The sequence below is a fragment of the Mustela lutreola genome, chromosome 5 (assembly GCF_030435805.1).
Source record: "Mustela lutreola isolate mMusLut2 chromosome 5, mMusLut2.pri, whole genome shotgun sequence".
Taxonomy (NCBI): Eukaryota; Metazoa; Chordata; class Mammalia; order Carnivora; family Mustelidae; genus Mustela; species Mustela lutreola.
In genome coordinates this window covers 47,890,893-47,913,966 of record NC_081294.1, presented here as the reverse complement: position 1 = coordinate 47,913,966, position 23,074 = coordinate 47,890,893, and the positions used below count along the sequence as shown (strand labels likewise).

General features: G+C 39.2%; 1 protein-coding gene across 3 annotated transcripts in view; it reads right to left on the bottom strand.

The window, feature by feature from the left end:
* Nucleotides 1-1,349: 1,349 nt before the first annotated feature.
* The window catches only part of SGCD (sarcoglycan delta), a 576,749-nt gene continuing 555,024 nt past the window's right edge, over nt 1,350-23,074 (bottom strand). For all 3 annotated transcript variants that reach the window (XM_059174137.1, XM_059174136.1, XM_059174135.1), the window contains exons 7-8: nt 5,323-5,446; nt 1,350-3,952 (exon numbers count right to left, since the gene is read on the bottom strand). In XM_059174137.1, the coding sequence (XP_059030120.1) occupies nt 3,779-3,952; nt 5,323-5,446 (298 nt within the window). In that variant the 3' untranslated portion in view covers nt 1,350-3,778. The remainder of the gene's footprint in view (nt 3,953-5,322; nt 5,447-23,074) is intronic.

The following is a 23,074-nucleotide window of genomic DNA, read 5'->3' as shown; positions in this document are numbered from 1 at the left end:
CTTCTGGCCCTCCAAGATACCAACCCAAGGAACCATTCTCTAATTAAGGGTCCTAAGGAAAAAACTATTGGAGGAGCACAGCTTTCCTTTTGCACGAAGTCTTTCCCTGACTCTACCCTCCCTTTTCCCACAAATCCTGTGAACCTGCATTTCTCAGACAAGGGGATCACTGTTACTCAAAACATAAGGCTAATCTTCTTCTTTAGGCAAGAATTTATATTCCTAAGCACACACAGAAATGTAGGGTGACTCATGCTACTGTGGAGTTTGCTTTCCTTCCAGCTGTGTCCAACACCTAGCACAAGTGACCTCTATGTTGGGGTCAGCAAACTTTTCTGGAAAGGTCCAAATAGTATTTTCTGCTTTGTAGGCCATGAGGTCTCTGGCACAGTTACCCGACCCTGTTGTTATAGAATGAAATCAGCCACAGACAACATGGAAATGAATGGATGTTGTCTGTGTTATAATAAAACTTTATTTACAAAGACTAGTGATGAGCCAGGTTTGGTCTAGAGACCACAGTTTGCTGATCCCTGCTCTAGAATTAAACTTTAAGCAATCTTTGGTCTATAGTTGCTGGATACACAATGAAAATAATCCAAAGGAAACTGACCTAAAAGAAGTTAAAACCAATTCAAGTTTATAAGATCGATCCCTTGGGTAAAGGAACAATTAGAAAGCCTCATACCAAGTTTCCACCTGCAGAGACACCACCATAAGAGCTTTTGAAAACCTTTCTCATATGCTAGTAGTTTAAGACTGAACTTTTAAGACTTGTTGAACACATAACGAATAGAACAGAGTGCTAAACATACTTGGAGATCACTTTTTAATTTAAAAAAATCTTCTGAAGACTATTAGCATACTAGAACTTCTATAATATTTATTCACTTGAACTCTTTTGTCACGCCACCTGCTGTTTAATATGCTGGAGTGTGATTGTCTAGAAGATATTATATATAGAGATTAGAAAGAATCTCACTTTTTAAAATGAAAGTTTATCGGATTTTAATGTAGAAGATTTTTTTCCCCAGAATTAAAACTTTCTCTTATGACCATGGACAAATATTCTAGTTGGAGGAAGTTGGGAGAACAAAATATACATTGAGGAACTTTGAATGCATTTTACTGATTTCTGTAGTCTGAACTGAAATACATAATTTAGTCCATGCCAGGTTTCCTGCCTATTACCTGGCATTTTGTAGTCACTTAGTACAAATGAAAATCAGAATTTTTTTTTATCATGTCTGTCCCCCATAGGTGCTTGATTTCATTCTTGGTTTGCTATTATTATTATTTTTTCCTATTTGTGATCTGATGCCCTTTAGGATTGAATTCTGCAAAGGATCACATCACTATGTTTTATTGGCATAAAATCCCCAAGGTTCTGATCTCAGATTTTCCTATGGTGATAAGAACAAAATCAGAGGAAAGAGGTTTAGGGAACCTTTTGTTTTTCTTGTCATCCATAGATTCTGTACTTGGGATGGCAAAACACAAAGATGGTCTGTCTGCTCAAAAACATTTTGTGTTAAGGTATTTAGCTACAGAGGGCCTCACTGCTACTATTGTTTGTCTGAATGACATGGGGAAGATGTTCCTCGTAGCCAAGCGGGGTGGAGGGCGGCTCTCCTATTTGGCAAAACCCTGTATGTAATACAGGCAGATGCTAGCAGTCGGATCCTACAGGATAAAAATAATGCCAATCCAAAGCAACTTGGCACCTTCTTAGGGTTATCCTTTTTAGCCTCTACTGCTACAAACTAAGTAGCAGTTGTTGCCCTTGAACAACTCAATTCTTCTACATGGGATACGGAGGAGGAGTGACTGGAGGGAATATAGGGTCTGGAAGCCAGCAGGGCTGCTGGTCAGGCTAGGACCCCCCACCCCATTTTGGCCCCCACCCGCTCCTAAGTGACTAAGCAACACACAGCTTACTTTTATATCCTTTGTATGCAAACCTCAGCCTGATGCTGGAGTGTCCTCTCAAAAATATCAAATCTGTTATTCATTGCCAATGACAAATCTCCCCCCGCTTGTGAAGTAAGAAAAATTAAAACCTTGAAGAAAACACAAATGTCATTCGGGCCTACAAATACAATCTCATTTAGGGTCGTGGGGCTGCTGCTTGGCAAATGGCGTCCGGGACTGTCTAAGCCAGTTATGACTCCATTTGGGCTCCGGAGAGGCCACTTCTGTCAGCCACTTGGTTAGTCTACCAGCTTTTAAGAGGCCCACTCATGACTGAACCATTCCCCTCCAATCACCCAAAATAAACTACAGTTGTAACAACAAGATAAACAGGATGTGCTTCTCCTTGCTGAGTGCATTGACTTAAGGCATAGGCACATTTCCCCCTCTTTGAACAGAGATGGTGTAATCCCCTGTCCCAGCACAAGAGCTGGCCAGGGTGACCCTGGAGCACGAAGATGAAGGTGGAGGGGTGAGAGGTAGCTGATGGCGGGAACCGGGGAGCCGCTTCCACGTATCGGGTCATGATGCTGCTGGGCCATGGGAACACAGTGAGCCTGAGAGAGACGTGTGACTCAGTTTATATTAATTTCCAGTGACCATTTCTGGGGGCATGCATTTCAGATCTGTGATTCTTGGGTCACTATTCTTGGAGAAAACATAACGGTGACCTTAGGAGTATGAATAGCCCAACAAACATATATAGAAGAAGATGGAAGCCAGAGTTTGTGCATGCCTTTAGAAAGAAAAGGCGAGTCTCCAAATTACCTACCAATCCCAGGATACATAGAAAAATTAATTAGGTTTTCTATGCTGTTCTTAATTAGGTTTCTGTCCCTCAATGGCTTCTCTTCAGGTAAGGGTTCCTCTCTTAACGGTTTTGATGGACCCGATCACTTGGGGCTGGAGTCTGCTGGATAAAGTCAGAAGTGAGGATGAAGCAGACTTGGAGCCATTTTGTCCTTTAAACAGAGACACACCACCCACGTATTCTTTGCCTGTCAGGCCACGGAGTCGCTTCCAGCCGACTGAGGAGCAGCTGTTATCCTATTTTGTGCTGATTTACAACTCCTATTTTGACTGTGGGATAATACGTGATATTTGAAGGAGGCTAGCAGGAGTTGGGTGAGCAGTTTAAACTTCACTGAAATTCATCCTCCACATTCATGCAACTACAAAAGTCCCAGTACATTTGGCCGTGAAGGGAGAACAGCCCTTTTGTGTTCCTGCAGCTGACTTCTGTGGCACTGCCCCATCCCTCGCTTGAAAAGGGGGATGTGGGCCAGCCTTCCTAAAGCTAAAAATGGAAACGAAATGTCTATTTCAATACAAGGGTCTCACTGCTCGAGCGTGACTTGGAGATTCCCGCCATCACTGCCCTGTAATGACACTAAAGGGGAAGACACGTGGCTCCTCAAACATGTTGGTGAATATTCGGTTAAGTGTCTGATATACTGTGTGATTTGGAAGGGTGTGAGGAATGTTGGGTCTGCATCAGTGTTTTTGATCTTATCATGTAGGTGGTGGGGTTGACATGGAAATGACGGTGTATCACAGGGTCACCCATGGTTCCTTTTGTACTGAAACCTCATTTTATACAGAGGATATATATATTTATTTATATATATTTATATATATTTATATCCACCCACACGCATACACACGCACGCACGCACGCACACACGCACACACACACGCACAAGGTCTTTGATAGGCTTTCTGTGTTCTAGTAAAAATAGCTGGCAGCCAGGGTCTAAAGCCAAAAATGGCCTTTCTGCTGCCGACAACGTCCACTATGGATGGTCTCTCAAAGGCAGACACTTGTGTTTATCTGACAAGTGGAACCAGCTCCTGCCTGGGACAGGAATAATCTCCCATTGGCGCAGACGCAGATCTCGAAGACCTTCTGCCTCGTTCCTGTAGGTGTGTAGGATCCGTGAGGCAGTCTAGGTAGTTGGATTTTCGCAGCATCTAACTTAATCTAAAGAGAGCGAATAGGAAGGAAAGAGTAGTTAGAAGCTGCCATCTGTTCTCTTGACATTCAGAGACAGGAGATGAATGTTCAACCTAAATGAGCACCTACTATGTGATGAATATTCTAGGCACTGAGAATTCAGCATTGAACACGACAGATAAAATCTCTACCCTCATAGAAGCTTACGTTCTACCAAGACAATGGTGCACTGGTCTATATTAGCAAAAGTGTGTGCAAAGGTGTATCATGCAGATGATGAAGTGAATCCCAGAGTGAAATCAATTTGGAAATGCCGGGTTAACCGTATCTTTCCTCTGGGGTCTTCAGACCCTCAGCTAGGTCTGTGTGCCTGGGAAGACTTTGCGAATATGCAGTACTTTCCAGTCTTAAATGACTGTTCAGATTATAATCAGTTCCTCTGGAATCTGGATTCTGAGAGCTATAATCTGCATAGGTAATGTAGTCACTATTTCTAAATGTGTGTGATTTGGAGTTTGGGGCTGTTTGAAGAGACCGTTTTGATAAGTGAATGCTTTATCTGACTAGCTCTTTTAAAACAAATACAGCAAATGACCAATCAAGAGGTGGATTTGGTGCACACAAGCAGGTGGAAATGGATAACCTCTGAGCAGATATGAAAAGTGGAACACAGGTTTGCTTTAAAAAATATATACCATTTTTTCCTCCATTTAAAACCCTTAAACTGAAAGGCTCACTTCTGAACATGATGAAGACATTTTTAAAAGTCCGCAGTGTAATCCTCTTCTCCTGGGGGTTGGGCTGACCTTGTTTACACAAGCGTAAGCAGCTAGCTATGCTGTGCACCCAAGTGGGATTATATCGGGTGGAAGAAGGAATATGAGCAGTCCTCCCTCCTCTCGTTGCCTACTCCTACCCTGTTTTAGTTTTGCCTTGTCCTGATTGGGGATAGCTACTGGCTCCTGCTCTCCATTCTCAATGTAGAAACATACAAGGTAAAATTTAAAAAGGACCACAAGCAAATCACGTTCAGCTTGAGCCAGATACATGCGACATACAGCTTCATTAGGCTAGTTACCTAAATCTTGCTTTTGGGTGAGAGAAGGAGAATTCAGAAACCGCATTCATTTCCATAGCCAAGTGCGTCATTCTGTCCTGGTAGTTTACGCTATTACCTCAGCACTTCACAAATACCGAGTCCTCACTCTTACATGTAGTGGGTTAGGCTTACAACTGTGCTGTTTAACATATCTGCTCCAGACATGAAACCTTCTGATTGGCTCCTCCTGTGAGAAAGGTAGGATCAACTTCCATGCTAAGGGAGTTTGGGAAAGTTGTGGGGAAGGTTGGCTCGTTGGCTCTGTGTCTCTCCGGACCTGCATCCGTCTCGCCCCTACCTCTCCGTCTTTGGACTCCAACCTCAGCTCGGTTCTGCAGGTGGCTTCCATATTGCCGGCTTCTGCATTAATTTCCACTCCTTTGGGGGCCTCCATCACCAGAGACCGGGTCGGGGACTCCAACCTGAAATACCCACAAGATGAAGATTAAAAACCCCAGTTCACTTTTTTTTTCTTTTTCTTTTGGTAAATTTGAGAGGAAGTTGCTGCTCAGAGCATTGACCCAAAATGGCATTTCAGTATTTGATCAGGAAAGCTTTCCAGCTTTGCTTTACAAACCCGGTCAAGTTGATCGGGGAAGAAGTTACCTATCTGGGCTTTATCTTCATTGCATGTTGAAAAGATTGCCGGGAAGGTCTTCTAGGATCTTGGCTTCATTTTCTCTTACACCAACTCAATTATTTCTCTATCGGTATAATTAACCAAATTCTTATGTAAGTTTTGTTTATTTTTAGAGTAAAGCGATCTTGGGTCTCAACTGTGCTTTCTCAAATTGGTAGATATTCCTTCTACTTCAAAGAAAGAAGCAGAGTTCGAGTTTAAAGAAGGGACCTAGGAGTTAGGCAGACCTAATGTAAGCACTGGGGCTGCCACACTGTGACCCTGACAAGACTCTTCTTCCTTTTCTAGAAGTTCTCAAAGGCTCAGTTTTCTCATCTATAAAGTGTCTCAAATGGTGCTTGGCACATTGGAAATGCATTATATGTATTAACTATTGCCATGACTGCTGTTGGTGTTATTATACCAGCAAATCATAAAGAAATTTCAGGCCTTACTCAACTGGTTGTCAAAAGAAGAAGGAGAAGAGCATAGGTTGTGAGGGGGATGGAGAGGGTAAGGAATTTGAGGGCAAAGGGGCAGCATGAGGAGAGGTTTTGATCATATGACTGTTGTGTATCTTGACTGCAGTGCCAGTTACAGGGCCCTCTCTGTTAGTGAAAACTCATATAACTGTACCTCCGAAGAGTGGATTTTCTTATATGTCATTAAAAAAGAAAGGAGAGAAGGTGAATCAGCTACACTCCATGTTAATTATGATAGCAAAACAGGCTAATACTCCTTAGAAAGATCCTTGCCTAATCCATTTATGTGAAAAACATTAACCATCCCCTGAATAGTCTAGATTTTAATACTATTGTCAAACAGCAGTGGACAAGGATCCCCTTCTCTGTTCACAAAGAAGGTATCCTAACTTAGGAAGCTCGGACCTCAGCATGACTCTCAAACAGCTCTGATTCTAATGAGTTTCATGTGTTTTATTTCCGGGTCCCCAACTTCCGGATGGTTAGAACATGTTAACGAGGAACAGCGTCCTCTCTGCCAATTGCTGGCTCTCCATTCTGCTCCCACCACTCCTTGCCAACCCTCTAGGGTTTCAGTAAGTGGCAGAAAGAATGAGCTGACCAGTAGGGACACCACCACTGAGTGATCCTAGGTGCCATCCCACAGGTGCCAAGAGACAGTTCTTCCACGCTTCTCCATTGTGTTTGCATTTCCCCTGCAGTGACTCAACCAGAGTCCTAAAGAGGAATTGTGTTTGCATTTGTGTTTGCATTTCCCCTGCAGTGACTCAACCAGAGTCCTAAAGAGGAATGAGAGGTCTAGAGTCCTGGTGAAAGATTGGCTTGAGCTTCTGCTGAACTCATTCTTTCCTTTCTGACCTCACCCTTTGTGATGGCAAAAATCCCCCTGTCCCTACTGGCTCCTCACAGGACCTTCACCAAGTGGGTGCTGAGCTGGGGTGGTTCTGCCTCTAACATCAGCACACATGGGGGAGGGGGGTCTTGACACCGGAGCAAGAGGGAGTGATGTCTGTGAGGCATAGTCTTGCTTCGGACCTTCATCCAACTCAGTTCAACTCCTCCTCTGCTCATGATCCTCTCACTTTTGAAACATGAGGGTGCTTTTGTGTTATTTTCTTTGTTTCTCTCCCATAAAGTCTGGCTGGCTTACACACTTTATCCTGTATTTTCTAATATCTTCGGTTTTTACTCATGTTGATACCTTGCCCTTAATGGTGTAAGTTTCCCTTCCGGTAATATTTCTCCTCCGCTCCAACTTTGTTCCCCCTCCTTTTTTTTTTTTTTTTTTTTTTTTTTTTAAGATTTTATTTATTTCCTTGACAGAGAGAGACACAGCAAGAGAGGGAACACAAGCAGGAGGAATGGGAGAGGGAAAACAGGCTTCCTGCTGAGCAGGGAGTCTGATTCCAAGACCCTGAGACCAAGACCTGAGCCAAAGGCAGATGCCTAATGACAGAGCCACCCAGACACACACCACCCCCCGTTTCATTTTTTAAGATTTTATGTTCATCCTCTTTCTCAATGGCACTCCTGTCATCCACCCTCCCCAGGTGACAGTCCTCACGCCACCTTCTCTTTCACCTTCTTCCTTTTTTCCTCTCTTACTTGACCAGTTAACTTACAACTTCTCCCTACTCAGTGTACTAACTCATCTCTAACCTGGACTATTTGAGTGTCTCCCACATTTCATGTCTCCTTCTTCCTTTTTGCCAGTGTACTTCACACATGGGTCTGTTTCCTGAAGTACATTGGGAATATGTCCCTTCTCTTCTCAGTAGGTGACACACACCGTGCCAGGAGCTTTATATGTATTATCTCACTTATTCCTCACAAAAATCCTGTGACTTCAGTACTCTTCGTCTTGATTGTGCCCACAAGGACACAGAGGTAGGAGACTGAAAGGGCAGAGGCAAGATTCAAACCCAGGTTTAGCCAGTATATTGTCCACTGTAACTTATCACTTCCAGAAAAATTGGACTTCTTTCCTGTCTATCAGGAAAAGGCCACCTTTTCATGGAATTAGTGCCTATATTTCCAAAACCAGTATCTGTCAGTAAGGGTAGGGTGATGGTCCTATGTAAGGCTCAGTGACGCAGACTTTCCAGTATGCACTATTTCTCAAACCTTAAACTGACATCAGTGACATCAAATTCAGGAGAGGGTGCATGTGTTCATATTTGGTATGTAGCACTCAAACGGAATGATTCATACAAAAAGATAGCTGGGGTTAAAAAGAGCTTGACATAGAAAAAAAAAAAATGGAGCTAGGAGAACTTTATCAGATGAAGCACCGGCATTTTAGATGGGCATTAGAATTCATTTTACTCTTGTTCACTTCCTGCGGACTCTGAGATCAGCAGGAGGGCTCCTGGGACAGAGAAGGGGCCTCAGTCTTTTTCCCTCTCTCAGCCTTGGAAGTACTAGGGAGCCGAGAAAGAGAGCTTCTCTGAAATTGTCTCCTACTGTAAAAGCTACAGTAAGGGAGAAATGACAGTGTTCTGGAAGGGGAGGCAAAAAGGTAACTGCATTCTGTTTTCCAGCCTACCTTAAATGTCCTTGGCTGTTAGGTAGACGTAATAGTTTATTAAGATAGATACTCCTTATTAGTTAATGTTAATATTTCCATTGTGGGGAAAAAAGATCCTACAAGAGCCCTGTGGGGCCTGCATGGAGCTTGTGATGTCAACTTCTGACCCTAGATAACCAGTCTCAGCACCATGGCTAAAATGGCCTTGAGCAAGAAAAAAAATGGAAGGAGGCTCCCTTCTGATCGGGGCCCATGAGGGTCCTGCTGGGTCTTGGAAAGGACTACCGCTTCCATTAGAAGAAAGTGCTTCCCTCTTATGGCAGGACCGAAAAAGACACAAAATAGAACTTTAGCCAGGCAGGGTGGTCCCGGGACTGGGCAAGAGTTCTCAAATTGAGTATCAGAATCCCCCAGAGGGCTTGTTAAAACACAGACTGCAGGCCTCCACCCCCAGAGTTTGGATATCAGAGGTCTAGAGAGGGGTCTAAACACCTGCAGGTGTGGCAGGTTGAAGATGCTTGTTCTGAAACCAGACTTTGAGAACCATTGCTTTAAAGCAAAGGTCATGAGCTGAGGTGCCCACAAAGACGAGACAGGTGCTATAAATTAGAGACCCATACGGAAGCTGTGAGGAAAACAAGTCTCTGGACAACAATGTATGGCAGGTGATGGAAAGGCTTTCTACAGGGGGCCGCTTCCATTCTAAATTCGGCAGGTTACTGATGACCTTGGTCATCATTGGAGCTCTTTTTCCTCTTCCTACCACTTCCTTTTCTCCAGAGTTACTAATATTATGAATTTTGTGTTGCTGTTTTCTTGCTTCCTGTTATAATATCACTATAGGCTTGCCTCTTTATACAACGCATTGTTTACCACCGTGTGTTTTTGAACTTGACGTAGAGCAATTCCACTTACATATTCTCCAGTGACTTTTCTGCCCTCAACATTGGATTCCTGAGATGCCTCCATGTGGTAGCACATAGCTGTAATGTATTCAGTCTCCTTGGCATTCTCTATTGTGATTTGTCCATCCCTCTGTTGGACATGTGGGTTGCTTCCAGGTTTTTGTTTCTACAAACAGTGCATCTATGCATATTCTGTATGTGGTTCCTGGTGCCCATGTGTAATTTTCTTTAGGAAAATGTGGAGTGGGATTGCTGGCTCCTAGAGTATGCATAACTATGGCTTTATTAGATGTAAGCTGTGTACACCAGTGTAGTGTATATAGTTCCTACTAGTAGTATATAGAGTTCTGGATATTCTACTCTCTTGCTAGCATTTGATAATGTTTTAGTGTGACATGAGTGTGAAATGGGATGCTATTGTCTTTTTAAAATTTGCATTTCCCAGATTAGTAATGGAGTTAAGCATCTTTTCATTTGTCTGTAAATCATTTGGGATTCTCCTTTAGTGAAATGTCTTTTGTCCATTTTAATTGTTTTTATTGTTGTTATTCTGCATGTGTGAATTTTAATAATACTTTATATTCTGAAAAATAATTATTTAGCAGTTCTATGTACTTAGAATTTCTTTTTTGAGTCTGTGGTTGTGTTATTTCACTCTGTGCTTAGCATGTTTTTAAGAAGGAAGTTTTGCATTTTAATGATAAATTTATAATCTTTTCTCTAGGGTTTGTGTTTTCTGAGTCTTGTTTGAGCAATCCTTCCATACACTGAGGCCATAAAGATCTAATATGCTGTTTTCACATTCAGGTTTTGCTTTTTCATTAAGTCTCTGATTCATCAGCTATTATTTTTTGTGTATGGTCTGAGGTTGGGGTTGAAACAGATGCAGATCCATGATCTCAAGATACATTGAAAAGATCTTATTTGGCTCTGTCGTATGGCATCGCCATATACCTATGGGTCTCTTTGGTGGTTTTCTAGTCTGTTTCACTATTCTATTTGTATAACCCTGTGACAATAATTAGTTATTTTATCTTCCTTATTACAGTTTTCAAAGACTTTTAAAGTCCTCTATCTCATAAGGCAAGTCCTCTTATCTTGGTCTTCATGAATGTCTTAGCTTTTTCTCCACATTCTGCCAACAGTTGTTATTTCTTGTCTTTTTATTCTAGCATTTTGATAGGTATAAAGCAATATCTCATTATGCTTTCGATTTGCATTGATTAGTCATGTGAATATTTCTCACATGACTGTTGACCATCTGTATGTCTTCTTTGGAATACTGTTTATTCAGGTACTCTTCTCATTTTTTAAATTGGATTATTTTGTTTTGTTTTGGTATTGAATTAAGTTATTTATATATTTAGATATTAACCTCTTATCAGACGTATCATTTGCAAATATCTTCTCCCACTCAATAAGTTGCCTTTTCATTTTGTTGATGGTTACCTCTGTACAAAAGCTTTTTAGTTTAACATAGTCCCAACAGTTTATTTTTGCTTTTGTTTCTTTGGCATTGAGGAGACATAGCTAGAAAAATGTTGGTAAAGCTGATTTCAAGAAAATTATTGCTTATGTCTTCTTCTAGAATTTTTATGGTTTTATATCTCACATTTAGGGCTTCAGTCCATTTTATTTTTGTGTATGCTGTAAGAAAGTGGTTTAGTTCATTAATGTGCATGAAACTGTCCAGTTTCCGCAGCACCATTTGTTAAAGAGTCTGTCTTTTCCCCATTGTATATTCTTGTCTCCTTTGTCATAGATTAATTTACCATGTAAATATGGGTTTATTTCTGGGCTCTTTATTCTGTTCCATTGATTTATGTGTCTATTTTTGTGCCAATACCATACTGCTTTGAATACTACAGCTTTGTAGTATTTCTTGAAATTTGGAATTACAATACTTACAGCTATGTTGTTCTTAAGATTGGTTTGAGTATTTAGGGTCTTTTGTGATTCCATACAAATTTTAAAATTATTTCTTTTAGTTCTGAAAAAAATGCTGTTGGTATTTTCAAATGGACCACACCAAACCTGTAGATTACTTTGGGTAGTAGAGACATTTTAACAATATGAATTCTTTGAATCCATGAGCATAGTATGTCTTTCTCTTTGTGTCATGTTCGATTTCTTTTATCAGTGTTTTATAGTATTTAGAGTATAGTTTTCACCTCCTTTGTTGATTCTTATATATATATTTTTTGGCACAATTGTAAATGTAAATGGAATTGTTTTCTTCATTTCTATTTTTAGGGTACAGAAATGCACTAGATTCCTGTATATTAATTTTGTATCCTGAAACTTTATTGATAATCTGTTTTGTGCCTCTGATAGTTTTTTGGTAGAGTCTTTAGGGTTTTCTATGTACAGTTTCATGTCATTTGCAAATAATATATATTTTTTAACAGTATGAATGCATTTCACTTCTTCTTCTTATCTGACCACTGTGGCTAGAACTTCTATTACTATGTTCAATGAAAGTGGTGAGAGTGGACATCTTTGTTTTCTTCCTGATCTTAGAGGAAATGCTCTCAGTTGTTCACCATTGGAGGACAGTATTAGCTGTGGGTATTTAATATATGGCCTTTATTATGCTGAAATATGTTCCCTCTAAAATCACTTCATTGAGAGTTTTTATCATGGACATTCAATTTTGTCACAGGTTTTTCTCCATCTATTAGGATAAGATGATTTTTACTTTTTATTTTATTGATGTGGTGTATCACATTGACTGATTTATGAATACTGAATTGTCCTTGCATCCCCAGAAATAAAACTCAATCAATCATGATGAGTTATCCTTTTGGTGTACTATTGAATGTGGTTTGCTAATATCTTGTTCAGGATTTTTGCGTCTCTGTTCATTGGGGTATTGGCCTATAGTTTTTTGGTTTGTTTCTGTTTTGTTTTTTTTTTTTTTTGTAGCATCTTTGGTTGTGGTATTCAAGGTAATGTTTGCCTTTAAAAGTATATTTGGGAGCTTTCCTTCCTCTTCTGTTTTTTTAATAGTTTGAGGAGAATGGGTATTAACTTTTCTTTAAATGCTTCATAGAATTCACCTTGTGTATTCACTGAGTTCTGGACTTTGGCTCATTGGGAGTTTTTTGATTACTGATAGAATTTCGTTTTATTCAGATTTTCTATTTTCTTCCTGATACAGTTCTGGAAGGTTATATTTTTCTAGCAATTTATCCATGTTTTCCAGGTTGTCCACTTTGTTGGCATATAATTTTTCATAGTGGTCTCATAATCCCGTGTATTTCTGTGGTTGTTGGTTGTTACTTCTGTTTCATTTCTGATTTCAGTTGTGCCCTTTTTTTTCTTGATGATTTTGGCTAAAGGTTTATCAATTTTGATTATTTTTTTCAGTCTTTATTTCATTTATTTCTGCTCTATTATTTCCTTCCTTCTACTAACCTTGAGCTTTGTTCTTTTTTCTAAATCCTTTAGGTGTAGGGTTAAATTGTTTGAGACTTTTCTTATTTCTTGAGGTAGGCTTGTATCACTATAAATTGCCTACTTAGAACTTCTGCTGTGTTCCAAAGATTTTGGAGCATTGTGTTTTCATTTTCATTTGTCTCCATATGTTTTTGATTTCCTCTTTGATTTCTTCATTGATCCACTGGCTGTGTGGTAGCATGTTGTTTAGCTTATGTATGTTTGTGTTTTTTTCAAGATTTTTTTTTTTTGTGGTGATTGATTTCTAGTTTTATATTAGAAATTGTGATTTAAAAAAAAGATGAATGCTATGATTTCAATGAATCTTAAACTTATGAAGACTTGTTTTGTGTCCTAACATGTGATCTGTCTTGGAGAATATTCTATGTGCACTTGAAAAGAAATGTATATTCTGTTGTTTTTGGATGGGATGTTCTGTATATAGCTGTTAAGCCCATCTGATCTAATATGTCATTCAAAGACACTGCTTCCTTCTTGATTTTCTGCCTGCATGATTTATCCACTGATGTAAGTGGGGGCATTAAAGTGCCCTACTATTATTGTATTACTATCTATTTCTCCCTTTGTTTCTGTTAATATTTGCTTATTATTTAGGTGCTCCTATGTTGGATGTATAGATATTTATAATTGTTATATTTTATTTTTGGATTGACCCCTTTTTAATTATGTAACGCCCTTCTTTGTCTTTTGTTGCAGTCTTTGTTTTAAAGTCTATTTTGTCTGATATAAATACTGCTACCTTGGCTTCTTTGTTTTAATTTCAATTTGCATGGACTATATTTTTCCAGTCTTTGATTTACAATCTGTATGTGTCTTTACATCTAAAGTGAGTCTCTTGTGGGCAGTAAATAGATGGGTCTTAATTTTGTATTCATTGTACCACTCTGTCCTTTGATTGTAGCATTTAGACCATTTAAAGTAATTATTAATAGGTATGTACTTATTACTGTTTTGTTAATTGTTCTCTGGTTGTTTTTGTAGTTCTTTACATGACATTTTGATACACATATACTTTACAAAATAAATCTCCCAGTTAAGTTAATTAACATATCCATCAACTACATATTTCCCTTTTCCCCTACTGTTCTAAGAACATTTAGGATGTACTCTCAGGGCAGATTTCAAGTATACAATACATTATTATATAGTCACCATGCTGTATATTAGATCTCTAAAACTTACTCATCTTATTGAAATTACAGCTTATAGCTGAAAGTCTGTACCTTTATCCAGTCTCCTATTAGTCAATATTTGGTTGTTTCCAGTTTGGGGCACTTTTGCACAGACCACCATGAACATTATCATACAGATCTCTTTGAGAATAAAGATTTCCTTTCTCTTCAGTAGCTATGAGTGGAATAACTAGGTTATAGGATAGGTGTGTGTTTAAGAAGTTTGTAAAGGCCATCTAAGATGGCCCCTCATGATCCTTGCCTCTTGATACTTATGCCCTTATGTGATTTTTCTCCTTAGGATGAACTGGTTGTAGTGACTTGCTTCTACATAAGTAGGCTATGAAAAGTGATGACATGTTATGAGATTAGGTTATAAAGAGGCTATGACTTCCATTTGGGTTTGTGCTCTCTTCTCCCCACTACCCCCACCACTCTGAGGGATACAAGCTGCCATCTTGAGAGCTGTCCGATGAAGATACCTAAGAACCTAAGGAAGCCCATTAGCTTATGAGGAATCAAGAACCTCAGTCTCACAGTCTACAGGAAAATTAATCTTGCCAACAGCCACAGGAGTGTGTTTGGAAATGGATTGTCCCAAAGTCAAGTATTCAAAGAGATACAGCTCTGAAGCAACAGTTTAATTGCAGCCTCACATGAATCTTGAGTCAGAGGCATCATCACTAAGTTGCAATCAGATTTCTGATCCACAGAAACTATGAGCTAATAAATGTCTGTTGCTTTAAGCTTTTAAGTTTTAGGGTAATAGGCTATGTAGCAGTAGAAAAATACAGTAAGAAACTGTCAAAACCCTTTTCCAAGACAGTTCCACTATTTTACATTCCTACAATCAACGGCTGTAGTAAAGTAAAACTTTCGTTACTTTGTAAAAAGTACTTTTTAGTAAGCAAGTAAAACTACGTAAAGTAAAACTATTCTGATGGCTTGAAAATGGTTCTTTACTATGGTTTCCATTTTTCTGATAACTAATCATGTTAGGCAGCTTTTCATGTGCTTATTGGCTATTCAAAGTTTTTTTTTTTTTTTTTTTTTAAGATTTTTATTTATTTGAGAGAGAGAGCGTGCCAGAGAGAGAGATCACGGGGTGGGGGGCAGAGGCAGAAGCAGACTCCCCATTAAGCTCGATGGGGGCTCTATCCCAGGACCCTGAGATCAATACCTGAGCTAAAGCAGAAGCCTAACTGACTGGGACACCCAGGTGCCCCAAAGATGTTCTTTTGGGAGGGCTCTGTTTAAATCCTAAGCCTAATTTTTTTGCAGTTGGATTATTTGTATTTTTATTGATTTGCTATGTATTTCATGTAAAAATTCTTTTTCAGGTGGGTATATAGTATATATCAAAGTTTTTTCTCCCACTCCATGACTAGGCTTTTCTTTTCTCTCCTTTTCCTCCTCCCCCTCCCTTTCTTAAACAATGACTCTTGATGAATTTATATTTAGTATTTTTTGTGACATCTGTCATAAACCAACACTTACCCCAGGTCACAAAGATAGCCTCTTATGTTTTCTTCCAGAAGCTTTATAGTTTTAGCTTTTATATTAGATTTATGCTACATCTTGAATTAGTTTTTAAGAATAGTATTGAGGTTCTCTCTTTCCCAATGGATTTATCCAATTGCTGCAACACCATTTATTGAAAAGATAACCCTTTCCCCATTGAAGAGCACTGGTCCTTTGGTTGTAAGTCCATTGGGCGCCTGGGTGGCTCAGTGGGTTAAAGCCTCTACCTTCGGCTCAGGTCATGATCTCGGGGTCCTCGGATGGAGCCCCACATTGGGCTCTCTGCTCGGCAGGGAGCCTGCTTCCTCCCTCTCTCTGATTGTCTCTCTGCCTACTTGTGATCTCTGTCTGTCAAATAAATAAATAAAATCTTTTAAAAAAAGACACTAAAAAAAGAAAGTCCATTTATCATCTATTTGTAGATCTATTTCTAAAGTCTATTCTACTCTATTTATCTATGCTCCTGCTAATATCGAATTGTCTTGATTATCATAACTTTATAATAAGTCTTAAAATCAGGCAGTGTCAGTCCTTTAACTTTTGTAAAAGGAAAACGGATTCTTTTGGCTATTCTATATTCTTTCCTATTCCATATGGATCTTTAAAGCCTGCTAGGATTTTGATTGGGACTGTGAACCCATAAATCAATTTTGGGGAGAGTTGATATCTTAATAATATTGAATCTTTAATGGATTTTCTTTTTTAATCTAGTAGCCCAAATTCACTATTCTTGATTTATGTCCTATTGTTATATATTTTGGTTTGTATTCTTTAATCCATCAAGATTACTGTTGATACAATGTTCATTTACATGTCCATGTATTTTGTATTTTCTTCATTTATTTTGTCATCTTAAAATCTCCTTTTTTTGTTTTAGACATAAAAATATTGCATAATTAATATATTACAATGTATGAACTTAACTGATTATTGTTAAATCTGAGCTAAGAGTAAATGAGGATTCATTTACTAATCTCTCAACTTTTTTGCATGATTGAAGTTCTTTTTTATTTAAATTCAATTAATTAACATATAGTGTATTATTAGTTTCAGAGGTAGAGTTCAGTGATTCATCAGTCTTCCATAATACCCAGTGCTTATTATATCACATGCCCTCTTTAATATCCATCACCCAGTTACCTACCCCTATTTCTTTCCTATGATTAAAAGTGTCTTAAGGTTTATCTGTTTAGTCTTATTATTAGTTTTATTTTTCCCTCCCTTTCCTCTGATCCTCTGTGTTGTTTCTTAAATTCCACATATGAGTGGGATCATATGATAACTGCCTTTGTTTTTAACATTTAAAAAAAAAAAAAAAACCTTGCTATTTTCCTCTGGTGAGGGTCTGCTGGGGAAAATCTTCAATTTTGTGTTTTTTCTGGAATAAATATTTAATTTTTGTGCCCTCCCTTGTGGGAGGTATTTTGGCTAGATGCACAACTAGTTATTTTCTCTGGGAAATTGGAGATACTCCTTTGTATTCTTGTTTTCATGGTTGTGGTTAATAATGAAGTCAGCTGTCAGTCTAATTTTAATTCTACAACTTCTATCTGATTTTTTTCTCTCCTGCTTTTTATCTTTAGTACTCTGGTATGTTATTCTGATGTGTCTATTTCATTTTATTCTACCTGATTTTTGGGGGGAGAGGGAACTCACTCTAAATTTGTAATTTTGTGTCTTTCATCACTTCTGGACAATACTCGGCTTATATTAAATTGTTTTTGTTCCATTCTCTTACTCTTCTCATCCTGAAACTTGAATTAGACGTTCTTACTAGAGCATTCCTGTAATATATGTCTCCCTGTTTGGGGGTAATTTTCAGATATATTTTCATGTCTCATTTTTCATCTATTTCTCTTTGTATCCATTAGAGTTTTATTTTTTGAGACTATATTTTCATTTCTGAAAATTGTTTCATTTTCTTATTTATCTGTCATTCTTCTCTTTATATTTTACTTTTTCAATTCAGTCTTTTGTTTCTTCACTCACAGTTAACATACTTATTTTATATCTTTCTCTGATACGTCTTCTATTGGAAGCTTCCATTGTTTTACATTGGCTGCCTTTTTTCCCTGCTTGCTTTTCCTGCTCATGGTGCCTTATTTGAGTATTTCATATTTTTCAACTGCGGGCTCGTATTTTTCTTAATCCTCAGAAAGTACTTGAGACCTGTATTTAGGATGCTTTTCTCTAGAGAGGATTTGCATTTGTTTCCATCAGTCATTGGTACCACCATCAGCTTGGGCCCACTGTAAACCAGTTTCTTTGCTTGAGGTTTTATAACCACCCTGGTAATACACATTCAGATTATAAATCAGAGTAAGGGCCAATTTGGAGTTACTAAAATTTGGAGCAGTGTTTTCTTTCCCTTCCTTTCAATGCTGAGATTCAAAATACGTAACTTCCCTTGCAGTCTTCTGGGTGGAAGGGTTAGAGTGAAGACAACATGGGTTGAATTCTATTACACTGAGGGTTTGGTACACTGGGGTCCAAGTTTCACTGTGGGGTCTCTAATGAGACTACCCACTTCAGGTGGGCCCTGAGACATATTTTGCTTCCATTAAAACTGTAGCTGAATTTCATGTAGTGTAGCAAAATCTGTAAAGTTATAGCTGGGCTCGATGTTCAGATTATTTCTCTAGGTTCCCATCCTATTTTAGTTCTTGGACTCTGGAAAATCGCAATTTCCAGCTCAACACACTTAAAATATTTTAAAGATATTTTTCTGTTGTAGTTTCAGTTGTTTTCAGTGGATGGGCTGCTCAGGGTACGTAGACTACCATTCTGTCACACCAAAGCTCCGAGTGTCTGATTTTTTTCAAAAGAAGATGGAAATTCAAACTGTAGAGTGAAATCACCTCAACTTTAAAACTTGGTAGCTTATTACTATTTTATACCATGAATGTGCCAACTTTTTAAGAGCTGGATCTGGTCTAAGGGTTGCCAGTTTGCTAGAAAACCGTCTAGAAGTTTATTGATCAGAGTTCAATCAGAGAAAGAGAACCTCTGTGAATAAAATATATATATATATATATCGGTACATTATAGGAACTTAACGTGACTTAGTGTCTGATCCTGGGTCTGAAGTCAACAGAGCAGACAGTCAGGAAGGGAAGATGGATGTGAAGTGGGGGAGAGGATGAGCTGGAACCCACCAGGAAGAAGTGGTAAGACACTGTCCCAGGTAGCAGTTCAAAGGTTCTGATTCGGTGGTAGAAAAGTTGCTGCCCTTCTTTATAAAGCAAAGCATGGAGCTGGTACGTGAGTTGGAGGGGGTTAAAGAATTGGCTGCTGCCTCACACTAAGAGGGTGAGCTGGCAGGTGACCTCCCACAGTGCATGGTGCCCTGTACTGACTTTCCAGGATAAAAGGAAGATACCTGCTATACCTCCCACCCCCCAAGCCTCACACAGCCATGCTAACTCAGTGCAGGGAAATCCAGGAAACATAGATCTAACTTAGCTGAATCGGCACAATATAAATCCATCCCACATCATACAATTTTATTTTTTTTTAAGATTTTATTTATTTATTTGACATAAATCACAAGTTGGCAGGGAGGCAGACAGAGAGAGAGGAAGGGAATCAGGCTCCCCGCTGAGCAGAGAGCCCAGTGTGGGGCTTGATCCCAGGACCCTGGGATCATGACCTGAGCCAAAGGCAGAGGCTTTAACCTACTGAGCCACTCAGGTGCCCCTCATCATACCATTTTAAATGGCTGCTTTGATTTGAACATACTGTACTCAGTGGAATTAATTTCCAGTACAGAAACTAGTAGAAATAAAATAGGCACCTATAAAAAGTGAGAAATGTGGGCTTTTCTAATTATATTGGCTCTACTGTTAAGTTGAATGAGTTACTTTGAATTCAAGCCCCTCATGTCTGCAGTTGGTATTTAAGTTTTACCAATGAAGCTGTTGAATTTTAGAGATAGCTCTGTCTTTAAATCCCGAGTTGAAAAATCTAGGCAGAATATTCTAGGGTTCTGCTCTGCAGATTTAAGAAATGGATTGGATATTCTCATTTGAAGGCCATTTCTCTCGGAAAAGCAGTGATATTTTGTCCTTTAGAGCAAAACTGTTTTGAAGTTTGCTTCTCTAAAAGGCAAGTCAGCCCATCACAAAAACATTCTTTTGAATCAGTCCCTCTTTTTTAGTGTAGAGTGTGTGACATATTTAATAAACATTTATTACTCTAGGCCTAAGGGACACAGTGAAGTGACCTATATCCCAGACTGGTAGTGTCTGGGGCTGGTCTCCAAGGTCCATGAAGAACTGACTCACTTATTTAGTTAACAAACATTTATTGAATTCCTAGTACATGCAAAATGCTGGGGTCACAGTTGTAAACAAGATAGCCCTAATCCTTACCCTAGTGGGTTTATGTGCTACAGAGAGTTAGAAACATTAAGCAACTTGTTTATGGCGGTGAAGAGTCCTTGATGGAGAAGTTATAAGGACCTTATAGCTGCGGACCAGGTCCTGGAGAGCTTGAGCCTAGGAAGCCTTATGCTGACACCTGAAGGATGAGAAGGGGTTAGCCTGGTGAGAGATGAATGTGTCAAGCAGAGGGAGCCACATGCCTAAAGACTTTAAGGACAGAATAGATTTTTTAAGTGAAGAGAAATTCTAAGAAGACTGATAGAGAATGTGGTATTAATAGGGGGAGGTAAGTCAGGCAGGACCTTGCAGAACATGGTGAGATGAAGGATTTAAAGGGGAGAGGTGGTGTAGGGGAGAACATGGTTGGTGGTGTAGGGGTGATCATGGACAACATGATCAAATGTTCATGCTGCAACAATGACAGTGATGGTTAATTTTGCACTCAGCTTGACTGGGCTGTGGCATACCCAGACAATTGTCAAACATTATTCTGAGTCTGTAAGGGTGTTAATGGATGTGATTAATATTTAAATCAGTAGACTGAGGAGACTACCCTCCCTAAGGTGGGTGGGCCTCATCTAATCAGCTGAAGACCTGAATGGAACAAGAGAAAATTTTCCTGCTCTCCGACTGGAACTTATACCATGGACTGTCTTGAGTCACCAACTTGCTAACTGCAGGTCTTGGAACTTCTCAGCTTCCATAATCGTGCAAGCCAATTTTTTAAAATATATCAAATATATAGGATATAATATAGGACATGTTTTTCCTCATGATTCTGTTTATTTAGAGAACCCTAATACTACACACACACACACACAATTTTTTTTTAACTGTTTATATATATGGCTACCGAGTGGATATAAGTGGGGTAGAGGGGGCAAGAAAATGGAAAGAGAGCAGACAGGAGTTATCCAGGTGGGAGAAGACAGTGACTTGGATTTGATGATGCAGTGGCTCAAAGACATGTTGAATTGGGGGGTTGGAGATTTGAAGTGGAAATGTGGACTTGCAGGGCTAGGAGATGGAGAAATGGGAGGTATGTTTGGTCATTGTTGGCAGTGTATTTCTGTAGTGCTGAGTTAATGATTCTGTCCACAATGCAAAAGACATATTTGAAAACCTAGTCAGAGTCTGTGGACTTGTTTTGACTGGTGAGACTAGGCAGGTGCATGGCAAGAACTAGCTGTCTCCACCAAGTAACGATGGTGGCATCCAATCATAGTGAACATTTCCTCTGAAATATTCTCTTTCTATAGCCAGAGGTGAAGCAAATTCCGGACCAGAATTCCAAAGTGCCCACACTCTGTTGCCCTTTTGAGGTGGTTTCACAGTGCTTGTGTGGCCCAGGGAACATGACAACCAGAAATGTGGTTGTGTCTCCTAGGTTTATGAAGCCCTGGAGAAATGTTTTCTTTATTGAACCATCATTTCCTGGCACATTTCTACAGTTATTTGTAACCTTTCCTTCTCTACTCAAATTCCATTTCAAGTACCTGTAAAGCATGGTGCAGCAACTGTGTCCCTTTCTTCCTTGGTTACGCTCAGAAGTGTCATGAATCAAAAAACCCCACAAAACTTTAAATGCTATCACAACGTCTGCTTTTAAAACTCAGAGAATAATTTATTTGCTGTTGGCATTATCAGTTTGTTCTCTCCGTTTCAAGCTCATTTTTTGTTGAAATTGTTTTTGTGGAAACAGTGATTACTTATCCAGATTTCTCGTTTTCATTTCCTTCATCATAAGAATCTACATTAATCACTTCCAAACCTAGACAAGCTTTTAGATCATATTTTGCTCCCATCCTCGGAGAATGGAGACAATGGCTTTTGTTACTTTAGGGAGCGACCTTCAAAACATCATAAAAACCAGTAATATATGTGGTATCTCAAAGAGACGAGGGTTAACACCAGCCTGAGCATATTCCCGCTAACACCAATACCTAAGATTACTGTGGGTGTTCTCATTTTGAGGGAAAAAATGACATAGAAAAACTTACGTTCGAAAGGGACACAATTTAGAAAAAGCTGGTGGGTGAGGTTTGTAAAGTTGGTGGTGGTTTTGTCCATTAGAGTGGTTGCTTTGGGGGAGCTCTTGAATTGGCTGAGGCCATGGCAGAGAAATTTCAATTGAGTCAGAATCACATGGGGAGTGTTCAAAGCTTGGCTCACATCCCACACAAATGAAATAAAGTGCCAGGACATCTATAGATTTAAAAAAAAAAAAAATTTCTCTGTGTGGTGATGGTTGAAAACTACTGGCTTAGATTGACTTAGCAGATGTCTGTGTGTGTCAGAAGTATAGAAACTTTAATATGGAATGCTACCATCCCATATGGGAAGAGAATGGTTATGGTATTGCTCCTGGCTGAAAAGTAACCCAAGCTGTGAGACAGCAGCTAAGTTAATAAACCTTGATAAAAGGAAGACCTGCCGTACCACTTTGGGGGTCCAATGTACTTCCCTGGCCAATTGTATTTCTGTGTTGTTGATATGATGATACTGTGTATATGAACCTGCAGCAAATCATTGGGATTCTTTACTCAAGGAGTGTGTATATTTCTTGATCAATTTCTTCGTTGATCTTAAGTTCATTGGCTCTCTAAAATCTTCAAGAGCTCAAAGCTGAATTCTTAGTTCAAGAAAAGTGCTTTAAAAATTGCTGTCATATTTTACCCAACAGCCACTTTGGTGAACTTGACCTGTAACAGTATAATGGGCCAGTATGTTTAAAGTATATTGAGTATATGTAATAACACTGAGTGACATTTTGATGCCAGGCAACTTTTAGGGCATGGTATTGGTTACCACCATGTTTAGCACTATGGCTCCTTCAGTTTTTAGCTTAAAAATGTGGGGTGCCTGGATGGCTCAGTTGGTTAAGCATCTGACTTTGGCTCCAGCTATGATCTTGGGGTCCTCCAGTGGAGCCCCAAGGGTCAGACGCCTCACTCAATGGGGAGTCTGCCTGTCCCTTTCCCTT